Source organism: Equus quagga, chromosome 20 (assembly GCF_021613505.1).
Source record: "Equus quagga isolate Etosha38 chromosome 20, UCLA_HA_Equagga_1.0, whole genome shotgun sequence".
NCBI lineage: Eukaryota > Metazoa > Chordata > Mammalia > Perissodactyla > Equidae > Equus > Equus quagga.
The window spans coordinates 6293330-6314245 of record NC_060286.1 but is presented as its reverse complement, the minus strand read 5'-3'; the positions used below and the strand labels follow the sequence as shown (position 1 = coordinate 6314245).

Here is a 20916-nt window from a genome sequence, read left to right as displayed (position 1 = left end):
TAAGATATAATCCACATACCATACAACTCACTCATTTAACGTGTACATTTTAATGGCTTTTAGTATACTCAAAGAATTGCATATCCATCACCATAATAAGTTTTAGAGCATTTTCATTACCCCAGATAGAAACCCTGTACTCCTTAGCCGTCGTTCCCAATTCTCCCCATTGTCTATACATTTCCCCCAGGCAACCATTAATCTACCTTCTATCTCTGTAGATTTGCCTATTCTGAACATTTCATATAAATGGAATCATACAAAATTTGGCCTTTTGTGACTGGCTTATTTCACTTAACTTACTGTTTTCAAGGTTTAGCCATGCTGTAGCATGTACTTCCTTCCTTTTTATGGCCAAATTCGTATTCCACTGTATGAAGATACCACATTTTATTGGGGTTGTTAACATTAGGTTGTTTCCACTTTTTTGGCTGTTATGAATGATGCTGTTATGAACATTTGTGTACAAGTTTTTGTATGGATATAGGTTTTCATTTTTTCTGATTAGGAGTGGAATTGCTGGGTCATATAGTAACTCTATCTTTAAATATTTGAGGAACTGCCAGATTATTTTCCAAAGCAACTATACCATTCTACATTCCCACCAGCAGTGTTTCAGTTTCTCTACATCCTTTTCAACACTTGTTACTAGCTGACTTTTTGATTCTAGCCGCCCCAGTGGGCATAAAGTGGTATCTCGTGATGTTTTGATTTGCACTTCTCTGGTGGATAATGAAATTGAACATATTTTGATATCCTTTTTGATCATTTGTAAATCTTCTTTGGAGAAATATCTATTCATGTCCTTTGCCTATCTTTTTTTTTTAAGTCTGGTTGTCTTTGTATTATTGAGTTGTAATAGTTTTCTATATATTCTAGATTCAAGTCCTTTATTTGATATATGATCTGTAAAATTTTCTCCTACTCTGTGAATTGTGCTTTCGCTTTCTTGATGGTGTCCTCTGAAGCACAAAAGTATTTAATTTTGATGAAGTCCAATTTATAAATTTTTATTTTGGTGCTCGTGCTTTTGGTGTCATATCTAAGAAACCGTTGTCTAATCCAAGGTCCTGAGGATTCACTTCTGTGTTTTCTTCTGGAGTTTTCTGGTTTCAGCTCTTACATTTAGGTTGTTAATCCATTTGTGGTTAATTTTTGTATATGACATGAGGTAGGGGTCCAGCTTCATTCTTTTGCATGTGGTTATTCAGTTCACTTTTCCTCTTCTTCCCATTCTCTAAAATATAACTTGCCCCATCTCAGATTCCACTTCCTTTTTGAACAGATGTAGCATGATATAGCAAGAAACACATGAAACAGAAAGACTTGAGTTCAAGTCAAGCCAAATTATTTCTAGCCATGTGGCTGTATCATTCAGGGTCCTGGCAGGAAACAAAGGACACACTCAAAGATTATAACTGAAGAAAATTTAAAGAAGGGGCTATTTACAGGTGTGTAAAGGCAGTTAAGAGAACCAACAAAGAATGGCAAAGCACTCAAGGACTGGCAACAGTAGGGATCCATTAGCCCCCTAGACCTAAAGAGCAGGAGAAGGGAACAGTGTTCTGGAGCCTGCCAAGACCTGGATTCAGAAGCAGCACAAGGTATAAATACTCCCATCCTTTCAGTGATTCCTACTGGCTGGAAACAATCAGAAACCAGAAGGGAAGGGATTCTAGGTGATGCCTTCTGTGTGAGTCAGCCTCTCAGAGCACAGAACAGGGCAGAGGAAGATGAGAACGAATCCAAGGGGGCAGAGATAGAAAAACCAGTATAGTGACCTTGGACAAGTCTATTAACCTGTTGCCACTAGAGTCTAGGCCCCATATGTAAAGTGCTTGTAACCCAGCAGATGCTCAACAGTGGAGCTCAACAGTGACAATGCTGCTCCCAATAGTGTTCTGGAGGTGTAGGCCGTTATTTCATTTACTCTAGCCTCTACTCCTTATCTTCCTTCCCCTTGCTCTGGCCTACCATTCAGAAGTAAGCTGATATAGCTTTTACACCTGTATGCTGTTTGAAATCATATCAAAGAACCATGTGCACAGCTTATTAAGGAAGTAACTGCTATAAAAATAGAATTTGGGATCATGCAAGAAATCTTTTAAAATTGTGTGTGCAAGATAATGAAGTGGTTGTTGTTTTAAGTGACTAAAAAAACAACATAGATCAGATCACTTCTCTGCTCAAAACCCTCCAATGGCTTCTCATTTCACTCAGAATAAAAGCCCTAGGAGATCCTACACGATCTGACCCGCCTCCCTGCCTGTCTTTGACTTCTTTTCCTATTATTCTCCCCCTTATTCTCCTTGCCCACACATAATGGCCTCCTTTTGATAACCCAGAAATCGTGGCAGCTCCCGCCTCTGGGCCTTTGCACTATCGTTTTCCTCTGCTTGGCCTGCTTTTCCTCTGGATAGCTTCCTGAGTCACTCTCACTCCTCAAGTGTTGAATGGAGGTTACCTTCTCAATGAGGCCTGTCTTGACTCCCCTATTTAAAATTGCAGACTCACCCCCGCCCTGTCCCAGCACTCCTGATCCCTTTACCCTAAGATACTGTTTTTTCATAGCACTTCACAGTTCTAACATACTGTATACTTTACTTACTTATTAGGTATATTATTTATGTATTGTGTTCTCCTCCAACTACAGTATAAGCAGAGATTTTGTTATCCGTTTCATTTACTAAAAACCCCAAGTGCCTAGAAGAGAGCCTAAGGCACAGTAGGTTCTCCATAAATAAGAGATGAATGAATGCTGTATGGATAAAGATAAAATCCATTCTGCTTTATAGAGAATTAGACAAATCTAAAGTGTTTTATCCATCGAGGTTTGCCCACAATCCTAAAGCCACAGATTACCTGGCCATAGTTAGTCTACTCCTCCTCCTGAATCCCTCCCAGTGAGCTAAAAGCTTTGGAGAGATGATGAGCAGTTCTTGTTTACAGAAGGGCCGAGACCACTGCCTAGGATGTTCTCAAATAAGGCCTTGCTGTATGACAAGGGAAAAAGCAAGCGCCTGAAAACTGTTGTCATGGTGATCCCACGTAGTCTCATCTACCAGCGAGAAAGATCAGCAAGATTGCTGGTGAGGGTTTGGGGCCATCTGGATACACATCAGGCAGAAGGCAGGCACTCACCCAGGGGACTTCGGGTGGCTCTCAGGTTTGTTCTTCTCAAGAGGAGGGGAAGAGAGGAGAAAGAACGGCAGTGGGCTCCATCATGAGAAGCCCTGCAGCTTGGTCAAATTAGAGTTACATACATCAGGTTATCTAATGAAATCTGTGAAATTTCGTCTCTGAGAAAACTTTCCTGAGACAATGAGTCAGAAATTAAAATCATGACTTCTAGAATCTTAGCCACGTTGAAATGCAAAAACCAACCGAGGTGCTGTCACTAAGAAATTGCTGGGTCATTTTTTAAAATAGCTAGATTAAGATAGATGGGCATGCAAAACACTTGATTAATTGGGCCGTAGCAGTAACTCTTTGAAGAAAAGGATGCATACTTCCTTTTCTATGACACAACTAGAAAACGTCTCCCCTAATGGAATTTTGTTTTATTTCTTCTCTCTTTGTCCATCTGTCTGTCCCTGCGTGTGCCTCTCCGGCTCTTCTTCCTCTGTGGGACGACAGAACCATCTGCTGCAGAGTCCCAGGGGAAATGCAGCATCTCCGAGGATGAGCTGATCACTGCCATTAAAGAAGCAAAGGGGTTATCGTATGAAACTGCCGAGAGCCCCCGGCCCGCGGGCCAGGTGGCCGACAGGCCCATGGCCAAGGCTAGGTCCGGGCTGCCGACCATCCCCAGCCCCCTGGACCACGAGGCCAGCAGCGCGGAGTCTGGGGACTCGGAGATCGAGCTGGTGTCCGAGGACCCGCTGGCCTCCGAGGACGCGCTGCCCTCGGGCTACGTGACCTTCGGCCACGTGGGCGGCCCGCCGCCGTCGCCGGCCTCGCCGTCCATCCAGTACAGCATCCTGAGGGAGGAGCGCGAGGCCGAGCTGGACAGCGAGCTCATCATCGAGTCGTGCGACGCGTCCTCGGCCTCGGAGGAGAGCCCCAAGCGGGAGCAGGACTCGCCCCCCATGAAGCCGGGCGCCCTGGACGCCATCCGGGAGGAGCCGGGCGCCCGGGTGGAGCGCGCGCCCAGCCGGCGGGGCCCGGCCGAGTTCCCCTCGGCTGCGCCCGCCAGCGGCCCCGAGCTGCCCTCTGGAGCCCGAGCCCCCGAGCCCGAGGGGCCCGCGGCGCCGCAGAAGCCTGAGGAGGCGGCGAGTTCCACCCAAAGCCCTGCGGTCATCCAGGGCCCCGGGCTGCGAGGTCCCGGCGTCGCGCCCCCTCTGCTCTTTCTCAATAAGCAGAAAGGTAAAGTGACAGCTTTCCTGGCTTAAGCAGGGTTGTCTGCTTCCTGGTCTCCCCCGGGTGCTCTGAGGTGGTCAGCAGAGGGGCGCTCTGGCTCAGCCCTGTGGTCAGGTCCTAGCCGGTCAAACAACTGCCCAGAGAACGATTCAAAGGGGCTGGGAGGCGATGAGACCATTCAGATTCGCAGCTGGGACTTCAGTGGCAGGGCCCCGTGCTGCGCAGGGCTGCGAGCATCCCATTAATGAGGCAGTTTGTGCACACTCCAAGATTTCCTGAATGGCGTGAGTGTGTCCCTCATGGCCTTCCAGGGCTGGGTTTCCTCGCCTGGGAGGGGATGGCTTTCTTGTTATTGTCCAGGCTGATTTCCAATTTCCCAACTGCTCAGTGATGAGGAGTGGCTACAGTCCCGTCCTGTGCCCCCCGTGCTGGAACCTGCCATGAGCACACCCATTTTGCCAGCCAAACTTGTTTCTTAAATAGGCTGAGTGGATCTCAGCACCACCCCTTCCTTTACCCAGGAAACAAGGCATTTGGACCTTGATGAGGTGTTCGTGCCCTAACTAGTCATGAAAGGCAGGGACCAAAGTTGGTTCTAGAGTTTCTCTTGTCCCTAAGCAAGACGTAAAGTGACTAATTAATTTTAAAAGCCACTTATCACTTAGAATGATTTTAATTTGGCCATTGTATTTTCCCTGTGAGACATCTGGAGTTGAATGACGTCTTCAAATGCAGGAAAAATGGATGTCATTATTTTATCTTCCAGACATTGTGTGTTTAGAGGACATTCTTCCCCCTAAACCATCCACCCCACCTGATTGCAGTTGTATTGTGGAATTTCGGAAGGGAATCCCAGTGAGGGGAACAAATTAGGCCATGTGCAGTGTCGTAAACGGGCTGCGGTGGGTGGAGGTAGGTCTGGGGAGGAGAAGGCCCAGGCGGAACCTTAGAACAAACCCTAAAAGCACAACTTCATGCAAGGCCCCCTCCCACCTGCCTCCTCTGCTTTTTGTTTCTTTAGAAATATTTTGCCTTTTGGGGATAAATGATTTCAACGGCGCACCCTCCTTCCTGAGTACACCCTACCTTCAATGATGTTAGTAGCAATTAAAGTGCTTTATATAAAAACAGGACAAAATCTTTCTCATTATAGATTGCAAGCTAGCTTCTAAATTCTTTAAAATTAACACATTGGAATGAGAGAAACTAGAGGAATGTAATAAAAAGATAATGCGACTGCATGGTTGCTGGTGGCTTAGACACGTAGCATCGTGGGGGGCCAATATAATTCCTCTTAGTTTCCCACATTACTCTTCCCTGAGAGTTTAAAGTGTATTGAGTGTGTGCAATGGGGAGATTCTTTGATAAATTTAGCAGTAGAATTGTGCATGTTTCAGGTGAACATTAAAGCTAACTTGGATTCTCTTGGTGCCGTCTGACTGGGGCAGGAGAGGACCTGCCGCTTTCTGGGAGCCCTGGGAAACAGCTTTAGCGTGAACAACCTGTGGCCCCTGCCGCCCGAAGCAGGGGAGCTGGAGTCATGTCATGTACTGTAACAGGCATGTGTTTCCATTTTACCCGCTAACTAGTGTCCCTGAAATAGTCACCATGTGCACAGCGCTCTTCAAATATTTTTGTTCTCAAAAGTAATAAATCTGAAGGCTAATAAAGAGAAAATGGTATTTTGCAGGCCCATTTCCCTCCCTAGTAAATGTGCGAGACAAATGCAGCAGCTGGGACTGACGGAGTGACCGGACACCTGATGAAGAGCTAAGGTGGCGGAAAAGTGGATCTGTGAATGCGAGGGCTCAGAGCATCTTTCATGGCCAAATCTAGTGTCATTCTAATCTCTGTGCAAGTTGCCCTGTATGACATGGACCCGCTGCAGCCAAGCTTAGATGTTAGAGCGGAGAGAGTGGCAGTCTTTTCAAGTGATTAAGGCGTGCCAGGGCTGATAGCCTCTGCTCGCCGCTGCACTGAGGGGTCCTTTGAAATTCAGTCTGCCACTGAAACTCACTGCTCAGCTGCAAGATCTGTGAAGAGAGTCTGAAAGGCCTTTCTGGGGTGGCCCAGCTCTGGAGGTGCGGGGCAAATGACTCAGCACCGCCAGCAGATTATTCGAGCTCTGAGATTCCTCTGGTCTCACCTGCCCTGTCTCAGCAGGTGAGAGGACTGGTGCTGCCCAGGCTCCCCCAGGCTGTTCTTAATCACTGTCAGAGGACCATAGGATGTGCCCAAGTCAAGTGCGTCTCTCCTCAGCAGTGAGGTCAGGTCAGCTCTGTAGTTTCCTGCTCTCCTCTGTTGATGCCTCTGGCCGTATAAATGCGTTCAAGTTCGTGGATTCACAGGTAAGCTCATCCGCCTGGCTTTGAGCCATCCTGCTGATGCTTTCTAAGTTTCAGAAGGGCCCAAAAGTATTTAGAATTAGGATTGGCAAATATCTGATGGCATCACAGCATGTACTGGCAGGGAGTGGCAGGCTTTACTGGCGCACATGCCCTAACGTGGTCTCTCTTTGGAGCTTTCTCACCTTTCAGAGACCTGTACTACTGTCGCACTGGAGACGAGATGTGAGTCACCATATTCCATTCTCCCTCCTCTGTGCACCCCTGAGCTCCTGCTCCCCTGTAACTCTGTTCCCCCACCCCTTCTAGGATGGCCTAGGATGAACATTAGACTCCGATAGGGTAGATAAGTTCTCATTGCTGCAAGCTTAGCCCCAACTGTTAGGTACATCTGAGTGAAAAGCCAATAAAAAAATTCTGATTAGAACAGTCATATCCAGTGTGATTCATCAGGATGGGTATGTGGTATTTTCCAAACCTGTTTGATCGCAGAATCTTTTTCTTTAGACTGTGCCTCAGGGTTCACCTTCTGGGCACACTTTTTGGGAAATAGTGGTCCGTTCGTCCTCACTTCCACCCCTGCATTCTGATTACCTTGCAGCTCAAAAGTATGGTGCTTGGACCAGGCGTGGGGATGTCATGTGGGAGCCTGTGAGAAACTCAGGCTCCATCCCAGACCCAGTGAATCCGAATCTGCATTTTAACAAGATCCACTAGCGATTCCTCTGCACGTGAAAGCTCGAGAAGCAGTGTCCTAGACTATGGCAGTCAGCTGTCACATTCCCACCTGAAACCATTCTGATTAAGGTCACCAACGACAACCTTCTTGTGCAAAAAGTTGCCTATTTTCAGTCTGATCTTTCTTGTCCTCTCTGGTAATTTAATGTCATACTGCTGAATAGTCCTTAAAACATTAGTGGGAAAGTAGTCTGTTCATAGTAATAAGTTTAAACTGTACAAAATGATAGAAAATAAAACGTGGAAGTTGCCCTACTCCACTCTCGTGTTCCTAATTCGCAGAGTTAACCGCAGGCTTTTGTTTTACTCTGATTTGTTTTTGTTGTTGCTCTTGTTCCTTTCAGAAATTTTCTTTGAGTATTCGGGCATGTACAATTTTTCATTGCACAAGTGAGATCTTAGTGAACAGACTGTTCTGTAACGTATTTCATTTAATAGTAAAATTAGAATGATGCCAGCTCACACGGAGATTGTTCTCTCCATCTCAGAACTTTTTCCTCCCTTCTCTTCCTGCTGTTGCTCCTTTCTGGTCCTCCTCTTACTCTCTGCCTTCTTTTCCAGTCTCTTGCCACCCTCCTTCCAGTTCCTCTGTGTCGCTGCTGCGTCTGTCCGTTCTTTGTCCCTCCTTTCCTTGCTCTCACGCATACAGGTGTTCAGCCACTGCCTCATGTGTGGCACATCCCAGATCTCTGGCTTTGGAGAAGTCCTCTCCTCTGAGCTGCAAGCCCATTTCCCCACTACTTACTGGATACACCAAAGACCCCACAAATTCAATATATTGATGTTATTTGTCAAAATCCACTCTTTCTTTCCTCTATTCCCTTCCTGAGCAAATGAAAGGATGTCATTCAAGCTTCAGTTTGGTGTGAACATTCAAATCAGGTCTGGATCTGAGCAAAGACTCATTAGCCTGAGACAAAGTTAAAAGTACAACCTGATTGTAAACCCTTCAGTGGAAGTTTTGTGGTAGTGTTTGGTTATAAAATTATCATCCAAATCATCTGGCACATTCTTAATATTTGAAAAATTATCAAAATAAAAATACAAATTGTAAAAACTCTCTGTGGAACTCTCAAGAATGCATCCACTGACCCCAGTTTGAGAAATATGGGTTTATCCCATGATTCCCAAAGTGTTGTCTGGACACTGGGTTCCTCAGAATCTCCTGGAATGCTGATTCAAAATGCAGGTTCCTGCTCTGACCCTGCCCAGAACCAGAGTCAGAATGGGCTGGGGCATAACCTGCACTTTTAATCAGCACGCTGAAGAGAATCTTGGCTCTAAGCAGATGAGCTAAGCCACGCAGACCTGTAGAAAAGCACGGTGCTGAGCGTGCCCTAGGCATGTGTTGTTTTTAATTAGAGAGGCTGAGGGCACTCATGTTTGCATCCCTGCTGTGCCCTGGGAGGCAGGCCTCTGCCCTGCTCTCGGTAGACACCAGATGCCGCAGCCTGAGCTTGCAGGGCCCAGCCCCTTGTGGCAGAGGAAAGCTAATCTCCGTGGGGGAGCAATTTGTAGGAAGGCTGCCAGATGGACGTCTTCTCAAATAGACCTAGCATTTATGAGGTTTATTTTTACTTGTCATTATTATACCAGATATTGCTTCTGTCCTAAAATATTTGGGAGAGAACCAAAATAAGTGTGACCCATTTGCTTTTCTTCCGATAATTCTAAAAAAAGTCATTATACTCTAGTCCCATAGTTGCTTCCATAAGACTGAATTCATAAATCAGGCTGTAAAGATTCTTGGAAAGTCTCTATCTTTCACAGAGCAGATTTCAGAATCAGCCTGAGGACTTGTTCCCCTTCCATTGTACTTACTGCCCCACTGCCAGCTTTCAACAAGATGGACCAGTAACTGCTGGGTGAAGTCTGGCTTCTGTGAGGACATGTGCCATGTAAATACTTAGATGGAGACATCGAGCCTTCAATCTTAGACTATTCGAAGCAATTAATCTACTTTTGTGACACTTTGCCCAGTGATAGAAGGTTCTCTCCTGGCCTAGGCCTCTCAGAATGAGGCTGCCAGTAGACAGCTCACCTCCCTGGCTTTTCCTTTTGAAGCAGTAGCAAGGTTAGTGTTGTCCCAGATTGCGTATCGATCTGTATGTTTTAAATGGTGGCTTTAGGACACTGGAGAGATTTCCTTCTCAGCCTTGGATAGATTTGCTCCAAATCTTGATGGCCCCAGAACTTTCTTCTAGGGACAGATATTCTTGACACTTCACCTCCAAGATGTGTATATAGATCCAAAATGGTTATTGTACCTCTCTAATATTTCAATGCCAATTCTTTGGAACACAATAAACCCTGCCTCCCTAGTAATTTCTCCTGGGCTCAGAGTGGGGCATAGATTAGCTCCTAAGATGGATTCAAGTCAACCGTGAACTTAACTGTAGAGATGGAGTTCACAGATGGCAAACATTGTGGTGCCTTTAAGGAATAAGGAATGTTTAGATGGTGATCCTGATTCCCTGTCCAGCCCCTTTATCCCTCACGTAAATCATCCTTGCTTACCCACGAAGTCATGTGGCTTGCAGGATGTAATTCACATATTTCTAATTCTCAGAACCAAGCCTGGCTCCAGGGTATTCTCCACCCCTTTTAAATGCTAACTTCACTTTCCTCTAAAGTCTGCGTGGGATGCTCATAGACATGGTCTCTGCACTTCTGCATTCTACGCTTGCAACCCACAAAACACTCCTGTAATGCAAAATGAAATCAGTTTTATCCAAGGTTATGCCAGCTCTGCCAAAGCAAGACTTTATCAATTCATTCATTCATCCTTCCTTTGATTCAATCAATATGATGTATTACGTGCCTGACACTAGCGAGATAGTGGTGGTCCAGGCAGACATGAGTCCACCCCTCATGGGGCTAACATTGGAGGGGAAGGTTAAATTGAAAAGGAACTCAACAGACTGACGTGTGAGAGAGTACCTGGTGGTGTTGACACTTAGATAGGAAGGTCAGAGCAGGAGGAAACTGAGGAGTCAACTATGGCAGGAGATGATTAAAGACAGTTTTGAACAATAGAAAATGTAAAGGTCAGAGGCAGGAAAGTTCTGAGGTCATTAGAATCTGAAAAAGGTCTGTGTGGCTACAGTGTGGTAAGAAAGGGGAGAGGGGCAAACATGGGGCTGGAGGGTGCGCAGTGCTCTTTCATGCCCCGACCAGGGGGCAGCATTTGGTCTTTATCCCAGACATTGCAAGAAGCCACTGAAAGTTGTGGGGTTTTTTTTTTCCTCATTCTTTTTTCATTTTGTGTCTATTTATTTGTTTTCATGACAAACTATTAATATTTTAAAATTTACATACAGTAAAATTGAATTTTATTTTTGATGTACAATTCTCTGTTTTTTTACAGTTATGTTTTTGAGGTCATATTGACTTATAGCATTGCGTAATTTCAGGTGTACGTTATTATATTTCAGTGTCTGTATAGACGACATCGTATTCACCACCAGTGGTCCAGTTTTCATCTGTCACCATGTGGATGTTTCCCTGTACCACCTGCACCCTCCCCCTGCCCCTCTCCCCTCTGGCAGTGACCAATCTGTTCTCCTTATCTGTGTGTTTATCTTCCACATATGAGTGAAATTATACAGTATTTGTCTTTGTCTGACTTATTTCACTTAGCATAACGCCCTCAAAGTCCAACCATGTTGGCACAAATGGAACAATTTTGTTTTTTTATGGCCGAGTAGTATTCCACCATGTATATATATCACCTCTTCTTTATCCATTCATCTGTTGATGGGCATTTGAGTTGCTTCCATGCCTTGGCTATTGTGAATAATGCTGTGATGAACATAGGGATGCGTATATCTTTTTCAATTGTTGTTTTGATATGCTTTGAATAAATACTCAGTAGTGGGATAGCTGGATCATATGGTATTTCTATTTTTAATTTTTTGAGAAATCTCCATCCTGTTTTCCATAGTGGCTGCACCAGTTTGCATTCCCACCAGCAGTGTATGAGGGTTCCCTTTCCTCCACATCCTCTCCAACATTTTTTATTTTTTGTCTGGTTGATTATAGCCATTCTGACTGGTGTAGGGTGATATCTCGTTGTAGTTTTGATTGCATTTCCCTAATAATTAGTAAGGTTGAACATCTTTTCGGGTGCCTGTTGGCCATCTGTATATCTTCTTTGGGAAAATGTCTGTTCAAAGCCTCTGCCCGTCTTTTGATCAGGTTGTTTGTGTTTTTCTTCTTGAGTTGTATGAGTTCTCTAACATGTTTTGGAAATTAACCCTTGTTGGATATATGATTTGCAAATATTTTCTCCTAATTGCTGGGTTGTCTTTTCAATTTTTTCATGGTTTCCTTTGCCTTGCAGAAACTTTTTAGTCTGAAGTAGTCCATTTTATTTTTTCTTTTGCTTCTCTTGCCTGAATAGACATAGTATTCGAAAAGATACTGCTAAGACCAGTGTCAAAGAGCGTACTGCCTATGTTTTCTGCTAGGAGTTTTATGATTTCAGATCTTGCGTTCAAGTCTTTAATCCATTTTGAGTTAATTTTTTTAACAGCTTATTAAGGTATAATTGACATAAATAAACTGCACATTTTTAAAATATACAATTTGATAAGTCTTTAAAAACCATTCTAACTTTTTTTAAGTGTACTGTTTGGTAGTGTTAAGTATATTCACAATGTTATGCAACACATGTGTGGTTTCATCTTGCAAAACTGATTGAGTTGACTTTTGTGTATGGTGAAAGATAATGGTCTACTTTCATTCTTTTACATGTGGCTGTCCAGTTTTCCAACACCATTTATTGAGGAGGCTTGCCTTTCTCCATTGTATGTTCTTGGCTCCCTTGTCAAAAATTAGCTGTCTACAGATATGTGGGTTTATTTCTGGGCTCTCAGTTCTGTTCCATTGATCTATGTGTCTGTTTTTGTGCCAGTACCGTGCTGTTTGATTACTATAGCTTTGTAGTATATTTTGAAATCAGAGAGTGTGATAACTCCAGCTTTGTTCTTTTTTCTCAGGATTGCTTTGGCTATTCGGGGTCTTTTGTTGTTCCGTATAAATTTTAGGATTCTTTATTCTATTTCCGTGAAGAATGTCATTGGGATTCTGATGGAGATTGCATTTAATCTGTAGATTGCTTTAGGTAATATGGACGTTTTAACTATGTTTATTCTTCCAATCCATGAACACGGAATATCTTTCTATTTCTTTATGTCTTCTTCAATTTCTTTCAGTAATGTCTTATAGTTTTCAGTATGTAAGTCTTTCAACTCTTTGGTTAAATTTATGCCTAGGTATTTTATTGTTTGTGTTGTTATTGTAAATGGGATTATATTCTTGACTTCTCTTTCTGCTAGTTCGTTATTGGTGTATAAAAATACAACTGATTTTTGTATGTTGATTTTGTACCCTGCAACTTTACTGTATTCGTTGATTATTTCTAATAGTTTTTGGTAGATTCTTTAGGGTTTTCTATATATGGAATCATGTCATCTACAAATGGGACAGTTTTACTTCTTCCTTTCCAATTTGAATCCTTTTGTTTCTTTCTCTTGCTTAATTGCTCTGGCTAAAACTTGCAGCACTATGTTGAATAAGAGTGGGGAGAATGGGTGTTCTTGTCTTGTTCCTGTTCTCAGGAATAGCTTTCAGTTTTTCACCATTCAGTGTGATGTTGGCTGTGGGTTTGCCTTGTATGGTCTTTATTATGTTGAGGTACTTTCCTTCTAGACCCATTTTATTGAGAATTTTTATCATAAATGGATGTTGAATCTTGTCAAATGCTTTCTCTGCATCTGTTGAGATGATCATGTGATTTTTATTCTTCATTTTATTAGTTTTGTGTATCACACTGATTGATTTGCAGATGTTGAACATCCTTGCATCCCTGGAATAAATCCCACTTGATTGTGGTGTATGATCCTTTTAATGTATTCAATTTGGTAATATTTTGTTGAGGATTTTTTGCATCTCTGTTCATCAGTGATATTGGTCTGCAATTTTCATTTTTTGTGTTGTCCTTTTCTGGTTTTGGTATCAGGGAAATATTGTCCTTGTAAAATGACTTAGGAAGCATCCTGTCCTCTTCACTTTTTCAGAAGAATTTGAGAAGGATACGTATTAAAACTTTTTTGAATGTTTGGTAGAATTCACCTAGAAGTCATCTGGTCCTGGACTTCTGTTTTTTGCAAGGTTTCTGATTACTATCTCAATCTCTTTACTTGTTATTGGTCTATTCGACTATTTCTTCTTGATTCAGTTTTAGGAGGTTGTATGATTCAAGAATTTATCCATTTCTTCTAGGTTATCAAATTTGTTGGCATATAGCTTTTCATAGTATTCCCTTAAAGCATTTGTATTTCTGTGGTATCCATTGTAATTTCTCCTCTTTCATTTCTGATTTTATTTATTTGAGTCTTCTCTCTTTTTTCCTTAACAAGTCACAATTTTATTTAATTTCTTAAGGAACCAACTCTTATTTTCACTGATCTTTTTATTGGTTTTAGTCTCTATTTCATTTATTTCTTCTCAGATTTTTATTATTTCTTTCCTTCTACTGATTTTGAGCTTTGTTTGTTCTTCTTTTTTCTAATTCTTTTAGGTGTAGTGTAAGGTTGTTTAGTTGAGATTTTTCTTTTTGCTTGAGGTAGGCCTATACTACTATAAACTTCCCTCTTAGTACTGCTTTTGCTGCATCCCATAAGTTTTAGTATGTTGTGTTTTCATTTTCATTTGTCTATAGGTGTTTTTTGATTTCTCCTGTGATTTCTCCATTGCTCCAATAGTTGTTCAGTAACACTTTGTTTAGTCTCCATGTATTTGTGACTTTTCTGGCTTTTTTCTTATAGCTGAGTTCTAGTTTCATACCACTGTGGTCTGAAAAGGTGCTTGATGTGATTTCAATCTTCCTCAATTTATTGAGGCTTGCTTTTTTGCCCAACATATGGCCTGTCTTTGAGAATGTCCCATGTATCCTTCAGAAGAATGTATATTCTGCTGTTTGAGGATAGAATGTTCTGTATATATTAAGTCCATCTGGTCTTGCTGTCTAGTGTTTCATTTAAGGCCACTGTTACCTTGTTGACTTTCTGTGTGGATGATCTATCCAGTGACATAAGTGGAGTGTTAAGGTCACCTACTATTATCGTGTTGCAGTCAATTTCTCCCTTTAGGTCTGTTAATAGTTCCTGTATATACCTTGGTGTTCCTGTGTTAGATGCATATACATTAATAAGTGTTATGTTTTCTTGGTGGAATGTCCCTTTTATCATTATATAGTGCCTTTTTTATCTCTTGTTAATTTTTGTCTTGAAGTCTGTTTTATCTGATGTAAGTATGGCTGCACCCGCTTTCTTTTGTTTGCCATTTGCTTGGAGTATCATCTTCTATCCCTTCATTCTGAGCTTATGTTTGTCTTTAGAGCTGAGATGTGTTTCCTGGAGGCAGCATATTGTTGGGTCTTGTTTTTTAATTGGTCTTTAAAGACACTCTGTGTCTTTTGATTGGTGAATTCAATCCATTTATATTTAGGGTGATTATTGATATATGAGGGCTTAATACTGCCATTTTGTCATTTGTTTTCTGGATGCTGTATATTTCCATTGTTTCCTTTTCCTTGTATTTCTGCATGCTGTTTCAGTTTGGTGGTTTTCTCTGATGTTTTTCTCAGTTTTCTCTTTATTTATGATTTGTGACTCTGCTCTGATTTTTTGTGTTGTGATTACTGCAAGGTTTGTATAAAAGATCTCATAGATGAGATCATCCTTTTTCTGATAGCCTCTTATTGCTATTACCCTATGAAGGTTTGATCCTTTTCCTTTTCCGCTTAGTTCTTTTTGTTGTCACAAATTATTCTTTTTTGTGTTATGAGTTTGTGACAAAATTGAAGTGGTTATAGTTATTTTTGATGCTTTTTTCCCCTTTATCTTTTATGTCATAATTAAGTGTTTACTACCCTATTCTGATATACAGCTGCAATTTTCTGATTCTATCTGTCTGTTTATCTCCTTGCTTACAGCTTTGTAAACCTTTACCTTTTGTTTCAGGTAGGACAGCTCCTTTTAACATTTCTTGTAAGTCATGTCTAGTGGCAATGAACTCCCTCAGTTTTGTTTTTCTGGGAAAGTTTTTATTTCTCTGTCATATCTGAAGGATAATTTTGCTGGATAGAATATTCTTGGCTGGTAGTTTTTGTCTTTCAGTATTTTGAATATATCATTCCACTCTCTCCTAGCCTTAGGGTTTCTGCAGAGAAATCTACTGAAAATCTGATGGGGGTTCCTATGTAGGTTGTTTTCTTCTCTCTAGCGTCCCTTAACATTTTTTCTTTGTCCTTGACAGTTTTAATATTATATGCCTTAGAGAAGGTCTTTTTATGTTGAGGTGATTAGGACTTCTGTTAGCTTCATGTATTTTTATGTCCACTTCTTTCCCCAGTTTTGGGAAGTTCTCTGCTATTATTTCTTTGAATAAATTCTCTACTACTTTCTTCTTCTCTTCTCCTTCTGGAATACTTATTATCCTTATATTATTTTTCCTAATGAGTCAGCTATTTCTTAAAGATTTTTTTTGTTTTTAAAAATATCTTAGTTCTCTCTCCTTCACCTGAATCACTTCTAGATTTCTATCTTTGAGCTCACTAATTCTCTCTTCCATATGGTCTGCTCTATTTTTAATACTTTCTATGTTATTTTTCATCTCATTAATTGTGTTCCTCCTCTCCAGAATTTGTTTAGTTTCTTTTTAAAGTTTCAGTCTCTTTGATGAAGTACTCCTTCTGTTCATTCATTTATTCCTGAGTTCCTTGAACTGTCTGTCTGAGTTTTCTTGTAACTCATTGAGTTTCTTCATGACACTATTTTGAATTCTCTGTCAGTTAGATTGTAATCTCCTGTGAGTTCAAGTTTGGCTTCTGGAGAGTTGTCATACTCTTTCTGTTCTGCAGTGTTACTGTAGTTCTTCATGGTGTTTGATGAATTGATCCTCTGCCAGTGCATTTGTGGTAGTAACCACCTTTCTTTTTTGGGTACAGCTTTGGTTACTTTGGTTCTGAGCTGCTTCTGCTTGTATTTGAGAGCCTACACTTTCCACCCTCCACTGCCTCTGTTAGAGACATTGTCAGTGCCCTTCTTGTGTTACTTGTGCCTATGAGGTTGCTGGTGACTTGCTGCTTATGATGTTGCTGCAATCTCAGGTGTGACCTCAAGGATCACCAGGCTACAAGCACACCTGCTGCTTCTGGGATCACCCAGGTCTTGTGTTCCCCCACTGGCTTTCCACAGGCTCAGATGCTTTGCCCTGTGTACCCCCTGCCCTGCTGCTTCCTGGGTTGTATGGGGGTGCTGACTGAACCACTGCCAGGGGTACTGGGTTCATGAGTGTTGCTGTCATTGCTGGGGGCCCAGGGACTGGGGGACTTGTATGCTGCCCACACTGCTGGTGGAGCTGGTGGAGCTTGTGTCAGCGGTGCCACCACTGGGGGCTGGGTCATGGGTTCTCCTGAGGTTCCTGAAGCCTCTGGTTGCAGGTTCCACCTGTCACCACTTGCAGGGAGCAGGGGCTAAGCAGGAAAATGTTGTCATTGCTGTCACTCGTACAACCTCTGGTATCTGACGCTAGCTGGTGTGTTTTGAAAACTCAGGTCAGAGTGCCCCATCCCTGCCTGGAAAATCTGAGTTTCGTGTACTTTCACCACTGTTGGAAAGGTCTGTCCATTGCCAGGGGAGGAGGGAGCGTGCGTGCTGGGTCTGCTGGGGGATGGGCAGGGAGCAAGCTGCACCTGTTTTTTCTGTCCCCCCCCAACAGCCTCCATTCACAGGTGCATGGGCCAGATCCACTAGGAGATGAGCAGAGATGCCTATTGTTTTTGCTTCCACCAGGTCTGCTCGTAATCATGTGAACCACAGCACCTGCTGTTTCTGCTCCTGCCACGTCCTCTTGCAGTCACACAAGCCATGGTGCCCACTATTTCTGCTCCTGCAGTGACGGCTCACAGCCCTGCACACCAGTGTGAGGATCTGTGCCCTGGATCACTGCTGGCAGGGGAGGGGGAGGGGACTGCTCCCCTAGTTCCACTGCCTTCTGGGGGTCCTCTCCATAGATGCATGGATCTCTTAGGCATCCTCTTGTGCTGTATAGGGAATCCTCTGTTGGTCAATGGATGTCCGATTGGTTGTCACTTAGACAAAAGAAACAAAGGGAAGAACTCATTCCTCCATGATGCTGACGTCCCAGTCTGAAAGATTTTTAAACTAGGAAGTAACATGGCCTACTTTGTATTTTTTTAAAGTCACATTGGCTGCTGTAGGGGGAAAGGCTTGGAGGAGGATAAGTGTGGAAGCAGGAACATCAATTAGGAAGCTGTTGCACTAGTGCAGGCATGGAATGATGGTGACTGGGAGAGGGTGACAGCAAGGGAGGTGGAGAGGAATGGATGCATTTGAGACATATTTTGGAGTTTGACTTAATAGGACTTACTGATACATTGGATTGGTGGCGGGGATGACTTTAACCCCAACACTTCTTGAATTATATTTCAGTCCTCATCACCATAATGATTACAAATAGATGCAAAAATATTTACAATGGAAAAAAATCTCAAACTTTGATGCTGTCTCATTAGTTATTGAACCCATTTTTTGTATCTGCTGTTAGAAAATCACCCATTTGGGTTATGATGGCACTGAAATATTCTCTCACAGTTTGGCTCTATATCTAGTATATTTCCATGGCCAAGCATCTGAGGGTATAATGGTCATCAGTGTATCTGATGTGTTATAATGGTCATCGCTATTTGGGTGATGTTGGGTGGCTGAGACTGGAGCTGGAATGAAAGTCAAGTATGGTACCTATGGAGGTTAAATAAGACATGTAGTGAGGTAGACAGGGATTCTGGACAAGGAAGTTGGTTATTTAAATAGAGTTTGATACAAGTTTAGATAGGTCCAAGAACTCACAAAAGCTTCAGAAAGGCTAAAGTACAATCCCAAATATGAATAAAAATTACACTAACAGGCAAAGAAAAACCAGCAGCCTGCCAGAGAACAGAGGTTAAAGTCAGAAAAAAATGTATTTTTAGGGCAGACACTCAAACTGGGGTCTGAAGTGGAGACAAATACACCACTGGGTCTAGTGACTTCAGCTCAAGACGACAGCTGACCATGGTCTTTATCAGTGATTACTCAGTGCTTCCTGAGCCAACACAATCTCTGTAATGGTCCTTCTGGGTTTTAAATAACCTAGGCCTGAGAAGGTGGTCCTCTTCTGCCAGGAAAAGTATTGATCCAGGACTTTTCTCTCTTCTTGTGGAAATTGGGAGCATGTGGCAGGGAGAGTGGACTAGGGACTCACTGGAACTGTTCGGTTTTTCTAGACTGTTTCTCAAAGTGCGGTTGGTGGACCATTTACATCAGAAGCCATTTGTTAAAATACAGATTCATAGGCTCACCCCAGGATCTCCTAGGGAGGGACTGAGGTATCTGCTTCATCAGGCAGCTCCCCAGTGAGTCCTAGGTGCACCAGAATTTGACTATTGTTGTTCTAGGGACTGTGTTGAGGCTGAGCTCTCAGAACCCTCAAGAGTAATCTTTGGCAGATTTTTCCTTTAGTGCCCCAACTTTTTCCAGGCCCTGAGCCAGAATCCTGAAAGTTGGGTTTTCTGTTTGGGCTTAGATGTTAGTTAAAATGGTCCATGTGTGGGGTTTAGAATGAAATTTATACTGTTAGCTCTGAGACGTCCATCTCCTCCTGGGAGAAGTGGAGGGGAGGTAGCATGAGCACACCCTGGCCTTGCCAGCTCACTTGGAGGATGCTCCTTAACAACTCTCCACCTCACAAAACCTCCAGAACAAAGACCTCAAAAGGACATGATGGGAACATGGATAGCTAACCATTCACATTCCCAGTAGTTTGGGGCCTCCTAGGTCAGAGGAATCCTCCAGGTGGCCTCTGTCCACAGCTTGGAAAAATCATGGGAGAGGGAGAAAGCCTGAGGGTGAGGTTGATCTTCTTACATAAGGTCAAAAACTTCACTACCACTAATAAATAATTCAGATCGAAGCTGCATATTCTGATAAACACAGCATTCTGGCTTAACTCTTTTCTTCTGGCAGATACCTCATTTTCTTATAACTCTTGGCTGAGCTCTGAAATCATGGGGGATTTATCTACACACAAAGCACTTGCAAAAGCAGACTATGTGTTCCAAAACTAATTCTTTTACTTCCAAACTCACTTTTGTTTACCTCTCCCTAACATGTCTAGAAATTTTGATTCTACATCTGAAAATGCATGGAAAGTCAAGTAAAACAGAAGAGTGGCCTTCATTTTGATCATCTCCATTCACTGTTAACGTCTGTTGCCATCCAGTGGTTGTGATGAAAATACCCAACCTCTACTTTTAACCTCATCTCAAATCACTAGGATTTGAAATTTGCAGATCTCCTGGGTTATGATGTAAGAAAATATGTCTTTGAATGATTTTACAATGTCCACATGGCTGGACCATTTAACTGGTGATTTATCATTTAAATCATCCTCCATATTTTCCTTGGAACAAGCACAAGGACAGAGTTTTAAAAAATATTCCCAAATGGGTAACTTAGTTTTTACCAGAATTAATTTTAAGCTACAGCATTTGGCCTGTAGTGAAACATAAAATATAATACCATGTAGAATTTATGAACCGTAGTTTCTCACTAATTGGAGTTTTTGGATCAACACCTTTGTTTTAAATTGAAGTCAAAAGTTGAGGTTGTTCTAGGTGATACTGCAGCGGTAGAAGAACTGGGATTTGAAATAAGACTTTCTCACTCTCATCCAGTGCCCTTTTCTAACTAAATTGATTTCCAGATAGTTGACTTGTTTATAAGAAAATCTAAATGTTTTTCTATGTCAAGTTGCTTTGGAATTTGAAGATTTAAGATCTACTATCGTGGGGTCAGCCCCACGGCCGAGCGGTTCAGTTCACACACTCCACTTCAGTAGTCCAGGGCTTGATTTCTAAAGCTGTACATTCTGGTTCTGTGAGGACTACATCTCTCCCTCAGATCCCACCAGTGTGGCTAAATGCATGAGAAGCCTTGTTGATGGGAAGTCCCTGAGCCAAACCCTAGAGGCCGAGGGCAAAGTCCTTTGTGAAGGAGACAGTTTTCGGATTTTGGCCTTACGTTCGTCTGTCAAATTTGGACTGATTTGCCTCGAGGATGAGACATAGATCGTTCACTTGAACTGTAAGTTGTATCTCTCCAACTGTGTATATTTGCCCTTGTAATTTATATGATGCCCAGTTTGTAACAGGTGAAGATGGGTAGGCTTCCACCAAACTGATACCTCCTCTTCCGTAGTACAGGTCGCTGCTGGGAAGTGGCTGCTCAATCCCAGACTGCATTTCCCAGCCCTCCTTGCATCTAGGTGATGCTATGAACCTAATTCTTATCAAAAGAATGTGAGTGGAAGTGATGTGGGTCACATCTGGGGCAAGGCGATGAAGATG

General features: G+C 42.5%; 1 protein-coding gene across 1 annotated transcript in view; it reads left to right on the top strand.

Moving 5' to 3' along the window:
• RTN1 (reticulon 1) overlaps positions 1-20916 on the top strand; it is a 216160-nt gene that overhangs the window by 112236 nt on the left and 83008 nt on the right. Inside the window, exon 3 of the mRNA XM_046647531.1 lies at positions 3637-4365. Coding sequence (XP_046503487.1) covers positions 3637-4365 — 729 coding nt within the window. The remainder of the gene's footprint in view (positions 1-3636; positions 4366-20916) is intronic.